This window comes from Rhineura floridana, chromosome 1 (genome assembly GCF_030035675.1).
Source record: "Rhineura floridana isolate rRhiFlo1 chromosome 1, rRhiFlo1.hap2, whole genome shotgun sequence".
NCBI lineage: Eukaryota > Metazoa > Chordata > Lepidosauria > Squamata > Rhineuridae > Rhineura > Rhineura floridana.
Window position 1 is genome coordinate 146,017,800 of NC_084480.1, and position 19,828 is coordinate 146,037,627.

The window sequence follows — 19,828 nt, forward strand, 5'->3', positions numbered from 1 at the left end:
TGCAGAACGGACCTCCTGATAAGATGGTTATCTGCAGAAGGCTCCCACCTGCAGAGCGTAGTGATTGACCGGGTATATAAAGAATAAGATGGTCCTCCGGGTATCCTGGTCCCAAGCTGTATGGGGCTTTGTACACAAAAAACTAGAACCTTGAACTTGGCCCGGTAGCAAATGGGCAGCCAGTGCAATACCCTGTCCCAGTGAGCAGTCTCACCACCACATTTGCACCAGCTGCAGCTTCCGATCCAACCTCATGGGTAGCCCCACATACAGAGCATTACAGTAATCAAGCCTGGAGATTACCAGTGCATGGACAATAGTGATCAGGCTATCCCAGTCCAGAAATGGCCATAGCTGTCTTACCAGCCAAAGCTGGTAAAAGGCACTCCTAGTCACTGAGGTCACCTGGGCCTCTAGCAAGAAAGATGGATGCAGGAGCACCCCCAGACTATGGACCTGCTCTTTCAGAGGGAGTATGACTCCACCCAAAGCAGGCAACTGACTAACCCACAGGGCCTCCGTCTTGCTAGGATTCAGACTCAGTTTATTGGCCCTCATCCAGCCCACCACTGAGTCCAGGCACTGGTCCAGGGCTTGCATGGCCTCTCCCAATTCAGATGTTACAAAGAAATAGAGCTGGGTATCATCAGGGTACTGCTGATACCTCGCCCCAAATCTCCTGATGACCACTCCCAAGGGTTTTATATAGATGTTAAACAGCACGGGGGATAAGATGGTACCCTGCAGCATTCCACAGCACAACTGCCAGGGGACTGAAAGACAATAACCCAATGCTATTCTCTGAAAACAACCCTGGAGATAGGATCGGAACCACTGTAAAACAGTGCCTCCAGTACCCATCTCACCAAGTCGGCTCAGAAGGATACCACGGTTAATGGTATTAAAAGCCGCTGAGAGATCAAGTAAGAATAATAGGGTCACACTCCCTCTATCCTTCTACCGATAAAGGTCATCCATCAGGACGACCAAGGCCAATTCAGTCCCATAACCAGGCCTGAACCCAGACTGGAATGGGTCAAGAGAATCTGTTTCATCCAAGAGTACTTGCAATTGCTGCACCACAATCCTTTCAATCACCTTCCCTAAGAAGGGGGTATTTGTGACTGGGCGGTAGTTGTCGCAAACCAGTGGGCCCAGGGTGAGCTTTTTCAGGAAAGGTCAGATCACTGCCTCTTTCAGGGAGGCAGGAACCACTCCTTCCCACAATGATGTGTTGACCACACCCTGGATCCACTTGGTCAAACCCCCTCGGCAAGCTTTAATAAGCCAAGAAGGGCAAGGGTCAAGGACATGTTGCTGGCTGCATTGTCGCAAGCACCTTGTCTACGTCATCAGGCCACATCAACTGAAACCATTATATTATATATGTAAGTAATGCTGGTGAAAACAGTTTACATAGAGTGAGAGCACTGTGGGTGAAAGAGGAGCAGCACTCAGAAGAATGAAGCTAATGGGGTGCAGCGGATCCAGACTCCAGGAACAGAAGAAGCTAAACAATGAGAATGACAGAAAATGCTTAACTGGTTAGTATTGGTTTACATAGAGAAACAAATCTAAACTAGGTTTAGATTATTTGTTTTCCTATTTATTTTTATTTTATATTTTACTGTTCAAACTCTTTTAAAACTATTTTTTTAAATCACAATTACTGTTTAAATTGGTGCCTTACCTTTATAAAATCTACATTTGGTTTAAAGTTGTCAGATGCTATGTTATTCACCCCACACAAATTGCCTTACCACATTACTTGATATAGAAAATTCGGAGGGCCAGTGAATAACAGAAGTAAAAAGGCTGTTTAGTGGAGATACCCAGGAAATGGAGATATCCGCTTGGTGGCATGGTGCACGCTAGAGTTTGTGCCATCACCCCAGCAGATAAACAGGCTCTTTTTTATTACTCTAGTGGTATTTGAAAGCCGCTGAAGCAATTACAGCTGATGTATTGAGGGATCAACTGCTCATTTGAAAGCAGACAATTGGAAAATATTTAATTTTGAATAGCAGAATGTTCATATTCCTGCTGAAACTGTGTAAACAGATGCTTACTGCAGGTTCTTCCTTAACTCAGCATTAAGTCACTAGCAGGCCAAGCGTCATTATATTTGTGATTGAACTAAATTTACCTTGAAAACGCCATGCTTAACTACGGATAACAATCATCTATACAAAACCATACGTGCTGCCTAAAGAAAGAAGAGTGACTATGATCTCACCAGTGCTGTCTCATGGGACTGTGGCTGCTTGAAATTAATGACCTCCAAAGCAAGCGTTTTCTTTACTTTGGCTAAGTCAGCTTCTCTTGCTGCTTGTAGTAAAGAATGTCCTTTAAATTCATCTGCAGGGGAACAAACAATATTCATGACTGTCAGATTCATATAACATTAGTTTAGAAAAGCCAAACTACAGTTAAGGAGGAAAATGTAATTCCGTACAGTTCACTAAACGACTGTCCTAATGTATTTTCCCAAGTGAAGCTTGTGAAGGCAAAATAATATTTTTGCTGAGAAGTAAAGAGGTTTCCTGTTTCAATACTACTCAGCTTAAAAATCATTCAATGCAAAATTAGTTTATTTGGGCATAAATGCACAGAGACTTGTATTAATGCTGCCTAAAGGACGGATTGCACTCCCTCACTGTGCCCCCGCAAAAACACACACACAGGTAAAACAATGCAATTCAGATGGGGTTTTCTGACACCTAGTACAAGGAGGTTTAAGTAATCCTCTCATTTGAAATCTTAAAGGACACTAGAAAAAGAATCCATGCAGAAAGACTTCTCACGGCTTTACTTATAAATTGAGGAATTTTGTATGGATCCAGAGCTGTAAGTATTATTATTGTTGCTGCTGCTGTTATTATTAAATTTAGTATTACGTGCTAAAAATAAATTAGGATTTTGTCCCAAAGACCCAATTTCTGTGACAATAGCAAAATGCTTAGATCTATTAAAACGTATGGGGTAAATATTACAAAGGCCAGCATGTGCGCATGCATGCATGCATGCACACACACACACACGCAGGGCTACTGCCGCTGCAGCCGCTGCATAGCTTGCCAGCTCGCTCAACGGTCTTCGCTGCTGCACCTCACATGGTGTGATGTCATGATAGCGTGATGGCTCACATTTTCACATATATAGATATATAATGTGTTTTATACCCCACCTTTCCTCCAAGGAGCTCAATGTGACGTACATGTTTCTCCCCCTCTCCATTTTATCCTCCCAACTCTGTGAGAGAGGTTAAGCTGTGAGACACCAACTGGCTCAAGATCACTTAGTGAGCTTCACAGCAGAGTAGGGATTTGAACCCTTTTCTCCCAGGTCCTAGTTTGACACTCTAACCACTCCACCCTGTCCCTCAATATAAACGTATAGATATCTTAAACAAATAAATGTTATGTAAGCAATTTGCATGGTTGTTCTCAGTTTGCATAATTTATTATTTTGAACCATTTATTCTGCTTCCTCTGGTCATTTGCAGCAATCCATCTACCTTCTGACATTTCACTAGGAATGCCCACATCAAAGAGATATTTGCAACAGTCTTTGCTTAAAAAAATAAAAATAAAGCTGAGATTCCCAGAAAGCTAAATTCTGTGGTTAATACCACATTATGTACCTTTTCTGCAAATCACAGAGCCCTTTCTAGATGTGAATTACAATGTTTTGCACACTAGAGATACCTACAGGTTAGCCTCTCTTTCAGTTCAGGCGTTGGGGCCATGTCAACGGCACTCTTGCCATGACAGTTGACTAATGTTGGATCAGCACCATGACTGAGTAACAAAGAACAAACTTCCACACGATTCTTCGAAGCAGCTTCATGTAATGGAGTAAACTGCCAGAGATCCATTGCATTAACACAGGCTCCATGCTACATAAGGAAAGAATAGGAGTAAACGTTTACATGTCTTTTTATGTAATGTCAGCACTATAGGTAACTTGTAGTGTTAAACAGAGTATGATTTATCATCTAATGAACTTCTGATCACAATGAACTGATATTTTAATACATGTTCAAAGAATTTAATATGTATAGACAGAAATAATGTGTTCTAGGTTTGTTGTTAACAAATGTTTATTGAAAGCCTGGAATCTTTCTCAGAACATGAGGAGATTAAGGCATTTAGACAAGCATACCCAGACACATAGATGTTGATCTGTTTTAATTATTTTTAGTTAGAAATTGTTTTAAATATGTTTTAATTATTTCTTTTTTATCTGTTTTATTAATAATGTTAATGTTTTTTGTAAACTACTTAGAGGTCTTTATATTCAAGAGGTATATAAATTTTATTAAAAATAAAATATTAAATTAAAAGGTCAACAGTCAGTTTTAGTAAGAGTGGTGTAGTATACCAGGCAACACCACATATTCAAATCTCAGCTCAGCCACAAACACAATGGTTGGCCTGGGTCAAATATCATCCAACTTAAGTTACTCCATTAGCAGAATGACTTCTGCTTGATCAGTAGAACTACCTCCTCCTCCTGCAATGCCCCAAAATCTGCTCTGAGGGGATCTCCCAATCCTCCAGAACAGATGGAGGGGGGAGCATAGAGGAAGGAAAAATTCTGTTTTGTTAGCAGAAGTTGCTCCAATCACAATGACTTAGTTGGATAGAACTCCTTGTCTGCAAAATGGGGATAATACACAGCTGTCTTACAAGTGTGGAATAAGGACCAAATCTGTTATTTTCCCTTAAGTTTTTAAATAAGATAGCACAACAGAAAATATCATGGGCTTAAGTAAAAAGACCCTCAATAATTAAGCAGAATTAGGTGTTATAAACAGCTCTGAAGTGTTTTTCAGCTATGTAACATTCCAATTACTGTCATGTCATAAAAACAGTGATGTTGCTTAATCATATGCTACTGTTTGAAAAATAACGTCATTGATGGGGAATGGGTATCCCTGAAATACTGTTCTTTCATTTATCTGACTACACAGAAAGACACCCACACTATTATACCTATTGAGGAGTTATGTTACATACCATGAAAGTATATTTCATATTGCTATAGCCACCTTCAATTCATTGGGTCTACAAGGCTGCCTATACACTTTAACTTACAAAACATAAATCAGCATACAATACAGAGCAACACATAAACAGGACAACACACTGCATATTCATTATTTCCTTCACATAATTACATAACATATTCATTAAGGAATAACTTATCTTTAACGTACCTTCAACAGCAGTTCTGTAACTTCATAATGTCCATAGGAACATGCATTGTGGAGGGGCACAAGTCCACTACAATAAATAAAACATTAACATTACATTACATTAAAAATTAAGTAATTTAGAATCATATCGTCTGCAACAAAATAGGTATTGAAAGGTGCAAAATTTAATTTCATTTTAAAACAGTTTTCAGATAGATGCAAGTTTTTAGCTAGTTGCAGAATTTCATAAAAATCTGAGCATGTAGCATAACTAACATTGCGATTCCCATATTTTATGCAGGATATCAGCCACGTGATTCCAGACTATGCAAAATGGAATTTTGGATGCGCAGATGGTAAGATTGTTTAAACTAGTCCAAAGTGCCTCTTCCTTGGCCTCAAAGGTCAACTCAACAGCATGAGAAGAGAACCTAACAATATTCTGAATGCAAGGTGAGGTCAACACACAAAGAAAAGTTTTAGAAGAATAGAAAATTGTAACAATAAACTAATATGCTAATAATAAAAGTGTGACAAATAAAAATATGATGTGGGAAAATCCCACCCACATCAGGAATAATAAGCAGTAGGAAATGTGAAACAGAGTTAGATATTCCTAAATTGCTCTACAGCATTAGTTTTCAGGTCTCTCTTCATTTTCTACATGGACTGATCTGCTGCGGAACCTCCATACATTGGAAAGGACACAAGAGGATGTTCTAGGGTTCACAGGCTGTTCATACTGGGCTCTGGCCAGATTGCTAGGTCTCATCAGTGCCTCACACCAAGTGTGTGTCATAATTAATCTATTCTGTGATCTCAAAATTTAACTCCAAATGTATGCTGTAATGATATAATGCTACAAGTACATGGAAAGACTACTAGCGATTGTGAGCATCATTGTAATGTCTACAAGATTCAAAAGGGTTAGGAAAATAAAAAGGGTTTGCTGTTGCAAAAAGGGCATTAGGATAAGTGTCCAACAGGCCTTTGTGGGGAAAGTATTTCATAACCAGTTCTACAAACAAATAGGCCCTTTCACTAGCAGCCATCTACCATACCTTACCACCACTAACCAAGCAAATACATTCATTATACTGTCTTACATACATACCCCTTATCCTTTGCATGGACATCAGCACCATGCTGAAGCAAAAGCTGAACTATCCGAACTCTGTTGTATCCTGCAGCCAAATGTAATGGAGTAGACTGTAAAAACAACAAAAAGAAGGAAGTTAAGAATCTTTCTTAGGATGAGTCAAGTTTTCACACTGAGAAATACTGTAGACATAAGTGGCAACACTGGTTGGGAAGCAACTGGAACAAATCTGCACAGATTTCCTATGAGAACCAATTCACATGACCATCAGCTTGAAAACCACTAGAATGGCCAGCATGCATTGGCTATTCTGAGATGGGCATGGTGATAAATGTCACTGCAATAATATACCCCTTTCTTCTGATCTTTTTCCAGTTGGTTAAGAAAAAAATCCTTCCGGGCTACTGCCTTCTCTATAGCTCCTTGTTAAGCTGACAGTCAAATGTGCATCACCACAGACCATTTGAAAACTGTTGCAGGTCTTAGCAGGCCACTTAATTGTTTTGTGTGTTGTAGCAATTGTAATGCACTGTGCTAAATGCTGTACAATAGGGCCCCGCTTTTTGGCGTTCTGCTAATACGGCACCAGCGGGGCAATCAGCTGGAGGGGGGGGCTGGAGCTCCCCGCTCTCCAGCTGATCTCACCAGAGGAGGGGAAGATCAGCTGTAGAGAGCTACAGCTGATCTCCTCTTCTGGCGTGATCAGACTCCTGCGCTTGATCTGATCGCGTTGGAGGAGGGGAAGATCAGCTGTAGTGCACTACAGATAATCTTCTCCTCCTCGGGGTGATCAGACTTCAGCACTCCAGCTGATTGCACCAGAGGAGGGGAAAATCAGCTGCAGCACGCTACAGCTGATCTCCTCCTCTGGCGTGATCAGCAGGTTAGGTTCCAGACCCTCGCACACTACAGCTGATCTGCTTTTCGACAGGGGTCTGCAACCTAACCTGCCATATGAGTGGGGCCCTACTGTATGGTTTTTAATTGTATTTTTTGAAGAAAAATAGTTTATTATTATTATTTATTAAATCTATATCCCACCCTTTCTCCCAGAAGTTTTGAACAATACTGTCAGGATGCAGGATTGGGGCCCTGGCACTTCAGAGGATGAGGAGGAGATCATTTTCCCAGAGTTGTGTGAAGAGGGGGAGGGAGAACTCTCAGAGATAGTGTTGCCCAGCAGCCGTGGCCTTGGAACTCCATCAGACACAGCTACAGACTCCTCTCAGGAATTTCTCATGCCAGCCCCCTTCTCGAGTCAGAGCAGTTAGAACAAGAAGGAGGGGGGATTCAACTCCCTCAACAGCCAGAGAAAAGTCCGCCCGATCGGCATGACGTTCACCCCCCTCTGTCTCCAATACCAGAGGTAACATCATCAGAAGGGGAGGGGGCAGAGCCTCCACCTTCACCAAGAACCCGGAGAAAACAAAAACGAGCGAAGAGGAGGGGTGGGGAAGAGAGCACTCTAAGGCGGAGTGAGAGAATTCGTGCCAGAAAGCCCCCTTTATAAGGATAAGGGGGGGCAGGAATTCCTTGTTCTGTCAACTCTCTTGCATGTCGCTGGACACGTGTATTGTGTTCCTTCATGAGAAGGCGCAGCCTCTGTTTGGATATTACTCTAATAAAGACTGAATTGCTTTCACAACCTGGTCTGGTTACTGAGTCCAGTCCTGGACACGACAAATACAAACAAAAGGAAAAAATATCAACATTATGAAATCTATATAAATAAAAATGTAAGTCCTGAATCCGTCACGCTGCAGTTTGCTGCCCAGCAGACTGATGGCGCTGTGAACTGTATCGCAGCAGTGGAGGAGGCAGTGAGGAGCAGCTAAGACGAGCCATGGAGGAACATTCCTGACAGGCTAGTCTAAAAGGGGACAGGAAAAGCAGGGAGAGGCTCAGTGTGTGAGGCTTAGACCTGGCTAACTCATTAGACCAATGGTGGGGAACCTTTTTTTGCTCCCACCCTGTGGGCCAACATTGACCAGTGTCAATCATGTGACATTACGGTTATGTCATGTTACTTACACTGGGGTTGCCCCGCCCACCTGTTAAAGTTGGCCCATGGGGTGGGAGCAAAAAAGGTTCCCCACCCTGATTTAAGAAGTTCATTTGAGGGGGTTGGTGAGGTCTAGGGATACAGGGACTGGTGAGGGGTCAGAGTGGGGTTGTAGATGGGCTCACAGAAAGGCCACAGGCCAGCTGAATGAAGCTCAGGAACCACGGTTTGGGAACCCCTGCCCTAACACATGGATGCTTTGGGTTGGCCCCACAGTGTGGCCAATGCTAGCAGCTGGTAGGTTGTCCTTTCCATTTCTTTCTTGTTAACGGTCAGCATTCTCCCTGTTGGGAGCTACACTATGTTTCCACACCAGGCCCTGCTTCTGGGAGCTGACAGCATAATTTTTAAACCTCCTTTTTACTTTTTACTTTCCCCTTCTACAGTTGCCTTCATCTGCTGCTCTCCCCTGTGACTTCATCTTAGTAGAATCCTACTTTAACCCCTTTCCCAGCCCGTGCTCTTTCAAGCCATGGCCCTCTGCAGCAGAAGTGTACTCAGAGCTGGACTTTTCTTCACACCTCACTTTCCACTGCAGAAAGGGGGAAACAGTTTTAAACAAATTGCTTAAAGACAACAACAAAAGTTTTGAAAAAGACTCCTTTGCAAGTTTCATGCAGAAAAATGCAGAAAAACTGGGCTGCTCTTAGGAAAGGGAAATCGGCCAGGAAACCTGGAAATCTTTTGCGGAGAGAAAGATAGCGACCTCAGTCTTTTTAGTTCTGGTGTTGAAAACAGAACCCTGCCAGCTGGGAAAGGACAGAAGTATTTTAATTGTGAAGAGCTTATGCTGGTCCTGACACCACATCACTGAGTGTCCTTGGTGCAGAATTAGGAGTGAAAACAAAACAAAAAAGCTTCACACGTCTGCATCAGGATCTGTAATGCATGATTCCTTAAGGGAAATGTTGTAGCAATAAAACATTTTGACAGGAGCTCCAAACAGAAGTAACTGAATATATTTTGCATAAACACACATTGCTCAACAACCTCTGGATTGGACATTACACATTTAAACTTTACTTTTCTACAGAGACTTTGACCACTAGCTGCTGTCAGCAGTTTCAGACACACCACAAGCACTTTTGAACTAACGTTGCATACCTTTCCAACAGTAGCCATCTTCCTCATCCTAAGTTTTGGGGCCATGCCTTCCCTGCCTAGTTCAGTAGCCATTGCGCCCAGGAAAAAAACAGTTGTCTCAAGCAGCTTTGAACATATTATGGAAATCCTTTGAAGAACAGTTCAAAGGAATTGATATTTTTTTTCATTTTTATTATACTGATCAAGGCCATACATGCTACAAGTTCCAAGAACAACCCAGGATTTAAGGCAGGTGTGGGGAACCTTTGGCTCTCCAGATGTTACTGAGTTACAACTACCATCAACCCTGCCCATTGGCCATGCTAGCTGAGTTGTAGCTCAACAACATCTGGAGAGCCATATCTGATTTAAGGGATGCCTCTAGATGCTCATAGCCACCTTGAGCATTTTTAAAGAAGGGCAAGATAGAAATATTTTCAATAATAAAAATAAATAAATAGCAATCCTTTGAGCAAGGCCATAAAAACCTGTATCTTTTTTCAACCTGGAGTATTTGTGGGAACAAAATAAGGGAGGAACTGAGTACAGGTGGCAAGAGGACATTATGTCTTGAGGGTTATTTCCAGTATGAAGTAGCCCATGGCAGATTGGGAACTTCACTCTCTCTAATAGTGAACTCAGTGCTCCCATGCAGGAGTACTTTAAGTCATGAAGCAGCAATATTTTCTTACTTACAGCTTGGTTCATACTAAGCTCTCTCATCTGATAGACAAATACAGCACTGTGCACTGGCCCATTCCAGGGATCACCGAGAGTGCCCATCAGTACTGCCTATGGCACCTGTGAAAGGTCTCAGCAAATATCCCCTCAAAAATGCACAAGAGGCTTGGGCTCTACTACTAAATTCCTGTTTCCAGTGGTTTAGCCTCTCCTACGTTCATGTGCCTGTAAACATGCCAAAGAGTGTGGTGGTGGCTAATGTATGTGCCTTATTCCTCATTGATGAGACTGCTTACAGGGGGCTGGCCTGCACTATTTCATTGTCTCTTTTCTGCCATTTTGTGTTCCCCCATGCCTCCATAACAGCCACTTTCTGGCTGCTGCCCATGGCACTTTCCAAATGTATCCAGTGGCTCAAACAAGGTGGTCACTCCTGCCTTACACAGAAAGAAGGAGCCCATAACTGGTACCAATGCATTGTCAAAGGACTCTGTATATTTGTCCTAAATGCAAACCTTTTACCATGATAATGTTTTATCTCATTTGAGGGTAAACATGAGGCAACTGACCATAGGTAAATGATAAATATTACAAAAAGTCTGAATTGTTGAAGCTGAAAACAAACTGCTTTCTTTCCATCTGTGGACTCCTAAAATTCTTCCTTCCAAATATGGAACACCTAAAACATTCCAAAGTGAAACATACCAATTACTTGACTTTTCTAATATATATTTGAAATGTCCGTGGGAATTAATTCTTATTCACCTGAAATAGTAGCTATTGGTAAAAAACCACGAGACAATAATTAAGTATTTCAGAACTCCCCCACCCTATTTTCAAAATAGAAACAGGCCACTGTACTTTACAATCCTATCATGTATGCCCCCCCAGATAATCTACTATGGACTGAAAACAGCTTAATTTATTTGGTTACCTAAAGGTAAAGGTGTCCCCACACTTATAGTGCGAGTCGTTTCCGACTCTTAGGGTGAAGTCTTGTGACGTTTACTAGGCAGACGGTATATATGGGGTGGGATTGCCAGTTCCTTCCCCGGCCTTTCTTTACCCCCCAGCATATGCCGAGTACTCATTTTGCCGACCACGGATGGATGGAAGGCTGAGTGGACCTCGACTCCTTTTACCGGAGATTCGACTTCCTCCTTTCACTAGCACTTTCCTTCCTATTTTGGAGAGAAATTTAAGAAACTGGTACTCTTTTGTAAGGATGTGTACATTAGCAAGGTTTCTTACTTTACAGATGAGCCTTGCAATGAAGGGCTTAAACATCACAAGAATAACAAGACAGGTAAACTTGTTTTGACTGCCAAAACTGAGAGGCTCTTTTTGGTTTTTGTATTAGTATGTGATACATTTGTATCCCACCAGGAAACTGCAGGGGCAGTACACTGTTTCCCGCCACAAAAAAAATGATAAGGTAGGTTACACTGAGAGATGATGACTGGCCCGATGTCACACAGTACGCTGCACGGATGAGTGGAGGTTTTTACTGGGATCTTCTCAGTTGAAGTTGAACACTCATTCTAACCACTATACCACACTGGCTCATATCACCCTAAGCCTATCAGTCCCACAGGCATTCTAGCATTGTGATTGTTTAAAACCTTTGTGCGAACAAACTAAAAGATCCCTTCTTAACTGTAGAATAATGCCTGCATGTCATCTGGGGACACATGGAAGCCCAGTTCAAGTTATTTGGGGTCATTATATAGAATGTGATTGCTGGGTTTGGTTTAAATCTCCCAGTTCGCATTTTAGTTGCTATCTAGTAAAAGTGAACTTTCCCAAATGTTTGGTATTTGAGGATAAGATACATCCAAGGTTTGGAACATAGAAAATCTTCTTATAGATGTGTATTCGTTGCTGTTGCAAAGCCTTCATTGTAAATTCTTGTGAAAATTGGTTAACTTTTCCAAATACATCACCATTTCAAAACCAAACAAAAACAAACTCTGTCTGCAGAATCCTGCTTATACTGGTTAAATATGAATGAATGTGAAACTGAATACTACTCAAAAATGGCAGCTTGTGTTTGTTCCCCTCAAGAAGATTGAAACCTGTAAACAAATGATGGCCTTGTAAATTACATAAAGTGGAAAATGGGAGAAATACAAGAGGCTTGATTCCCACTGAAGTAAGGTAAGATATATGCATAACAAAGAAGACAAAGATAAACTAAGTGAATTTCTTATTTTCCCAAATGAAGTGTCCAGAACCACTCCAAATATAGATGTGCCTGGTTTTGTTTTCTAATTTGTACAGAAGATAAGAGTTGAGATACATCATGGTGGGTTTTTTTGGTAACAGCAGAACGGGAAAGGAAACTCTTGCTCCTGTTTATTCTCACATGCAGAACTGAAAAAGTTTTTAAGACTTCCCATGACAGTCACATTTCCACTTTGCATCAATTCATACAAGGCAATAGGAGAAAGATGAAATGGCTCCCTCTCTGAAGGTGATAGTTAAGAAAAATGGTGAAGTATTCTAAACTGAGATGCACTCAGTTGTCTCATTCATAAGATGGCGGTGGCATGGGCAGCGGTGTGAACAGGTTCTTGCGGAGTTCCTGCAAGGTTGCAAGAAGACAGCACAGAGAGCTCAGCAGGCAAGCTGCTGGTGCTTTATTTTGAACACCTTTGCCACTCAGGACCTGTGCAGAGCAGAGTTACCGGCAGAGGTGCAGTTGTACCACCTTTATTTTTAAAAGCTCCGGAGCTATCGAACACGGCCCACTTTTCTCCACGGCCGCATCTTCCTTGCTGCCGCCCTCCCTGCTGGGCTTTTTGTTGTCCAGTTTTGTGGAGGGGCAGCTGTACCATCTTCACCTTTGAAAGCCACAGAGCCACCAAGCACCACCTGCCCATCTTCACAACCATGTCATTTTTTGCCGCCGCCCTCCCCTCTGGGCCTCTCGTTGTCCAGCCCGGCTGTGATGGCGGACCCATACTAACTCTCTGACGATATGAGCTCCAGTGCTGGGGCCTCCCCAGCAGGCAGATCCATCTACGTCGAGCAGGCCTCCACCCCTTTCCTCTCATTTCCTCTCAGAGCCCACTGTTCCCATCTCTCCTGCAGGCAGACCCACCCATGCCGAGCAGGCTTCTATTTCTTTCCGAGCCCGTCGTTTCCACCTTTCCAACGACCTATGACAGCCGGAATGTCAACCGCTTCATCCCCGTGATCAAGCTGAAGTACTGTCTACCGTGGACACCGTCTTATGTGGACAAAAAGCTGGACTCCTCCTGCTCCTTTTCCTGTATTAGGACTGGCAGATGAAGTACCAGCAGGACACCTCAGTGGTATTGTTTTGATGTCAACATATTGATGTAAGAACTAGTAGACATTGTCTAATTGTTAGGAATTTATTAGAAAAGTGTTAGGAAAGTGCGATTTGTTGTATTTTCATTGAAAGTTGTTATTATTGCTTTTTAATAATGTTATTACCTTGTTATTTAATTTTTGTAAATTACTGTTTTTATTGATATGTATTTCTATATTTGTGTTTATTTTTTGTAAGCCACCTTGACGGCCTTCTGGCCAATAGGCAGGATAGAAAATAACAACAACAACAACAATAATTTACACTCAGTTGGCTCATTTGTGATGAGTTTCCCCCCCTCTGGATTGGTGTAGCATGTCCCTGTGGGCTTCCATAGATGTTTAGGGGTTTTATTAAGTATGCACAGCATGAAAATAAGTTAATTCCTGTTTCAAACTGCTTTTATTCTCTAGTTTCCAGCACTGTGTAACATCATAGCAGAAAGTGCCAGAAACACACTTTACCATTGCATAGGGCAAGTAGCTAAACAAGTGCAGAGAGATCTTGTGATAGCCTATCTTACACTATAAAGATTTAGCCGGTGAAGGGCATGCACATCTTGAAAACAACCCTTTAAGAAAGAAATAATCAGGAGAACAGCAGTAAGGGCCAATCTACACAAACAGATTACATGGCAAAACCATTTCTGGTCCAAACTCTCATCTAGTATAACAAATACTGATGACAACCCTCACAATACCACTGCTTTAAAGTAAATAAAAGAATCAGCAAGTTTGAGTAATAGCAGAAAAACTGGAATAAGTTACTAACATTCTAACTGGTATTGGTAACCACTGGGGCTGCTGGTGTAGAAGAACTAAGGACATTACTGCAGTATTATGGTACCTATGGTCCTCCAGATGTTTCACTAGAACATCATCATCATTGATCATTGGCTCTGTTGGCTGAGGCTGATGGGAGAAGAAGTACAGCAACATCTGAAGGGTCACACAACCTTGCTGTATGTGATTGCTTCTAAAGGGATTAACTGTGGTTCCATTGTTGACCCCTAATCAAACTGCCCTTATGTCACACATTTTTGCGAGCAGCAAAGCTTTGAAAGATCTTTTTGGAAAGTAATGCAGTACACCGTGCAGGCAATTTATTTGTAATGCAATACTGTAAAAGTTGTTTGGTAATGTAAAATTGAGTTAGCATCATTTTCTTCTCTATTGTATCAACTGGTTAACACAACATACATAATTTGTCTAATTGAATTTATTATGCCTGACGCTAATGTTTAATATTTTTTATCTTTAATCTGTGTATTTGCCATCGATTTCCTGCCAATATATTTCATTAATTGGCATTCTGAATTCAAACACAGAATTAGCCAATTCCACATTTACAATTATGTTTTTAAAGATGTTTTGTTTTAATATGTTTTTAAGGATGTAATATATTTTAAAGTCTGTTTTTATGAGTGTTTGTTTTCAGTGCTTTTGTTTGCCGCCCTGGGCTCCTACTGGGAGGGAGGAAGGACGGGATATAAATCGATTAGATTAGATTAGATATAGACACAGACAGATAAGAAATTCATTGACAGATACTAGGGTCATAGGTCTATTAGCAATGCCAACACAAAAATGGCACAAATGGATTCTAAATATATAAACAGGAAGCTTGATAGTCATAAAATGTAAGATTTTGGATTTCTTACCCAAACCTACTGCTTTCTGCTATAGCTCTTCTCTAGCCATGTATAGTCTGCTTGCCTTTTATATCAGCTAGGTCAAGAATATGAAGCTAGAATCATTTTACTCATTTTATTTATTTCACCACGGGAGAGGCAGAGAGAGTATGTGTATGTCTGTTAGTTAACAAACATAATTTCCAATTAAATTCCAAATCCAATCTTTACTAGGCCAACTAAAATGTCACATTTTGGTTGGCATAATAAAGGTATTGCCCTAATGTGGATTTTGGGGATTTTATTGCTACCTTCATTTTTTTTCCTGGTTAAGTAAGCTTGTTTTCTTTGGGGGGGCGATGGGAATTCTAACTAATCTTATCTCACCTCAGGTTAATGCCTGTTCTTTTGGACTAATTGCTACAATAGTGTAGAATACACCACTAGGAGAGTTGAATACCTAGACATTGGAAACTGACAGAAGTATAGATCTCTCTTGCCTGATACCGACACGTTTATCGCTCTTAAATCCAGCAGATGAAGTCCGCTGTTGATTTTGGTGTATTTTAAGTTACATTTAGTACTAATGGTAAAGCCAGAGCAAATAAACCCCTATCTAATTTGGCATACTAGTGAACCTCACAGATGCCAGAGGAAGGAAAGGAGTAAAAATTTCCCCAAAGACTCCAGCAGTATCACAGCATGAATCATGTTTAAAGGAAAGAGCCTTAAACTCACATTTCTTCTGTGAATGGAGAAGTTGGCAGCAGCCCCCACACCCAATCCTGGTTAAATAATCAAAAGCATTACATATGTAGTATCCCCTATTTGATATGTGGATTATTCCCTGACAAAAGAAAGGGCAAACACTGCACAGATAAAGTTATATGAACAGAACAGAATCCTGCAGAGCTTTGAATCATGAAGAGTATGCTTTCAAAGTCTGCAGAGAAGACTTAAACCACTTTGATGCCTGATGGGGGAAATCAGAATAACCCTCATAGTTATAGTAATACCTTACAAATAACTGACCATTTCCTAACCTGTAATGATACCCCAAGATCTCCCATATGAGGCAGGTTATCTGCCTACTGGCACAGACAGCTCTGACAGCTCTCAACAGTAGATACCAAACATAATCATTATCTAAATAATGTTATAATTATTACTTTTATTTTATGTTGAATAGAAATTCACCTCTTTGACCAATTTATCCACTGCTGCATCTCAGTTGTTTTAAATATGCTGAACTCTTAAGTATTTTGTATTTCAGAGCACTCAGAAACATTATATTCCTGAAGAATTAATACTGCTCTTGATGAAATACTGCTATGGGCCTCATTTAACTACCTGTGAGGGGTTTGCTACATAAAAATACTGATGTTCTGCCTAGGACTTTATATAAAGATTAATGCTCATAAAACAAGCCTCTCTTTAAATAAACACACTTGCGTATCATCACACGAAAGTGGCCCACTCTATCTGACTAAGAATGCTATAAACCTTTTAAATAATTCTTAAATACAAGTAGCTTGCACAGCCTATTCCAAGGAAATTCAGTAGTACTCAGTCACTGTAAAAAAAAAAAAGTTTATACAATTTACCATGCCATTAAACCAACTGATGTTATTTCTATCATATAAACAAACATACATACAAACACACAAACGTGTATATTGTCAAGTTTTAAATCAATACAGCTTCAGTTACTTAAAATTCCCTTCACTTCACTATGTAATATGAAATATAAGTTTATTCATATTAATCAAGGATCAAGGGAAATCGTTTCAGTTGACTTAGATTATACAGATGACATTATTAAAGAGAAAGGGCATAGTCCAGGCAAACATAAGCAGTTATAAACTTAAAAGATGTAAATATTGAAATAAAATGAAACTTAAATGGGCTTAGCTTTGTATGGATTGGGCCCAAAATATTAAACAGAACCTTTTCCCTCTGAAAATAAATGTGTTTTAAAAAAGTTTTAGTTCCAAGATAGCCAACTGACAGTTCATGAGCCACAACCTGCCTCAATTTGTGAGTTTTTCCTCTTTCCCTTAACTTGGACAGAAAGGATCCAGCCTCACAGGATGAAGCAGATGGTCATCCCTTTTTAGACTATGTTGTGAAGATTTTGGCAAACCCCAAAAATAATCACTGAAGGATAAGATTTCTAAGCTATGTGGACCCAGATCAGCCCCAAGAGTAAAATCTACCATACCACCAATTACAATATTTTAAAGCGAAGCAAAGAAATTAAATGTTCAACTGTATATGATGTAATTTAAGAGGACATATCATAAAGTCTGGCTGGTTTAAATTGTTGTATTTTCTTCCTTTCCCCTCACTTCTAACCCATTCAATTTCATTCAACATCCCTGTTATATAAGGTACAGCCAGAAATCAAAAGCAGCAATATCAAAAAATATTTAATAGGCACTAGTCATACTGATATGGAATTAGCTGTAACAAGCATTAGGCTTGGAATCCTATCTTCCTTGACTAAATAATACCAAGAAAAAAATTAAATAGTAAACACACTAGCATTGCAGCTATTAACAACCCAAACATGCATTTTATTTTTATAGCTGAACGAACAATCTGAAACATAACCCAGTAGCTGACATTTGAAACAAATGGCATGATCTTAGGTGCATGCTCCACTGCCTCTGTCAATCTGTCACAAACCATCAATATTGGGCATAACATCATTTAATTTCATAGTGAACAGACATGAATTATAACACCGCCACAAAACTGGTGGGTTAAAAATATTTTCAAATTGGCAAGACGTGCAGGTCAGCTGTTTAAAAAATTGCAAATAGATTAAATATGCACAGACTTACTTTTCGCCCATCACTTGCATGGCAGTTCACATTTAAAGGTGTCAACAAAGCCATTAATTTTTCTTCATTACCACTCCTGCATGATAGAGAAATATGGGGGGGAATCCCTTATAAAATATGTGAAATGGAGTTTCACATTAATGCATGTTCAAAGAACCACCTAATATGAATTTCAAATTGCAAAAAATTAGACATTTGAAACATTTCCTTTAATATGATACCATGTAAAAGATTAACATTAATTTAATGTTTTATCTATATTTTATTTAGATTTCTGTATCTGTTGAAACACATTTCCTAAACACCTATTCTCCAAGACCCTATAAATAGCTTCAAACCTCTTCTCCAGGTTTCCTATGATGTATTTTAAAAAGAAAAGGCAAAACATGCCTTCAAGGTAAAAAAACAGAGAATACCCTAATACATTATTTCTTACTAAAATGATCACTCCCTCAATATAAATGAAATTTGGAGTACATTGTCAAAATGAAACCACCACCACCATACTATACTGCATGATTACAAATAAATACACTCTTTTGCAAGTGGCTAAAATCCAAAGAGAACTATGCTAACAAGGCTTGTTTATCTGCATAATTTCATAATAGGGTAATGACAGAATGACAGCGATCATAAAAGCCCATTTTTTTGCCCTGGATTTCTACCTCATCGCTTCAAAAACAATTTGTATTCTAAGCAGCACTTACCTAGCAGCTTCCAGGAGTTCGTCCTTCTTGTATTCACCTAAATGATTGCAAAATATCATGCTGTTAGCATTTGGCAGAAGACAGATTAAGAAATGCAGCAGGAAGCAAATACAGAATTAAACAGAACAGGAGAGGAGGGGGGAAGAGCGAGCCCACACCCCGCTGGGTGATGGAGCTGTGACGTTAGCCAGCTTGTGGAGGCAGCATCACCAGTGCCTTGGAGACGGGCAGCAAATTGACGCAGCTTCTTGTCCAATCCTTGGATGAAATGGCTTTCTTCAGACAACCAATGAATGCTAAACCTGTATCTAGAAACAATCCCTCTGATAACAGCATGGCAGCTGAATACAATGTAGCCCCCCCTTTCCTATTCAATATATCACAGCATATATTATACTATACTGTACAGCATACAATACTAGCATAGCATAAAAACAGTGACACCCCTACCATCATTTACTTTTTTAAGAAAGAAAAAAGTACAAGCAAGCCTCTAAAGCCATTTCTAGCTTGACAGTATCTTGCAAAAGAATTATTTTACATCAGAGAGTTCTAAGCCTCTGCCTCACAAGAGTATGTTTCTAGCCTTAAGAAAACCAATGCAGCAATATAAAAGAGATGGAGAAGGACAAAAGCATTCTAAGCTGCACTTAAAATCTATTATTAAAAGGTTAACTGTCTGTTTTTGTATCTTAGGGCAAAATTCTAAATGCAAGCCCTGAACTCTAGCTATACCCCTGTGCTGAGTGTTCCACTAAACATCTAAAGCACTTTTGCTTTGAAAAATATTCTATTAACCCTCAGATCTTTAAAATATAAGGTTGAAAAAAACCTGAACTGGGAAATGCTAAGTACACCTCACTTTAAAAGTTATAAAGTCAGGGAATCACTGTTAAAATAATCCTCACAACAGCAGCAAAAGTTTCCACGCCATCTTAATGCTACCCTTTCAGTGTGCATAACTGCCCATCATACAATATTAAAATTCAAAACTATTGTACTTTATAATTAAAGATATCAACATGTCCATTAAAATAATCTGTTGGAGACACTAGCACAACCCACCCACCCACCCACGACTGTAGATCAAGTGTTAAATCAACATTGGGATATTTGGCAAGCATACTCATCATTTCAATTCAATGGCGCATGAGCTGCATGCTGGTGCTTGCAAATCAAGAGA

The 19,828-nt window shown here is 40.1% G+C and overlaps 1 protein-coding gene across 1 annotated transcript in view; it reads right to left on the reverse strand.

Moving 5' to 3' along the window:
• The window catches only part of TNKS (tankyrase), a 159,671-nt gene that overhangs the window by 51,605 nt on the left and 88,238 nt on the right, over positions 1–19,828 (reverse strand). The window contains exons 8-13 of the mRNA XM_061635335.1: positions 18,646–18,682; positions 17,939–18,014; positions 6,315–6,409; positions 5,222–5,288; positions 3,712–3,898; positions 2,237–2,358 (exon numbers count right to left, since the gene is read on the reverse strand). Of these exons, the coding sequence (XP_061491319.1) occupies positions 2,237–2,358; positions 3,712–3,898; positions 5,222–5,288; positions 6,315–6,409; positions 17,939–18,014; positions 18,646–18,682 (584 nt within the window). The remainder of the gene's footprint in view (positions 1–2,236; positions 2,359–3,711; positions 3,899–5,221; positions 5,289–6,314; positions 6,410–17,938; positions 18,015–18,645; positions 18,683–19,828) is intronic.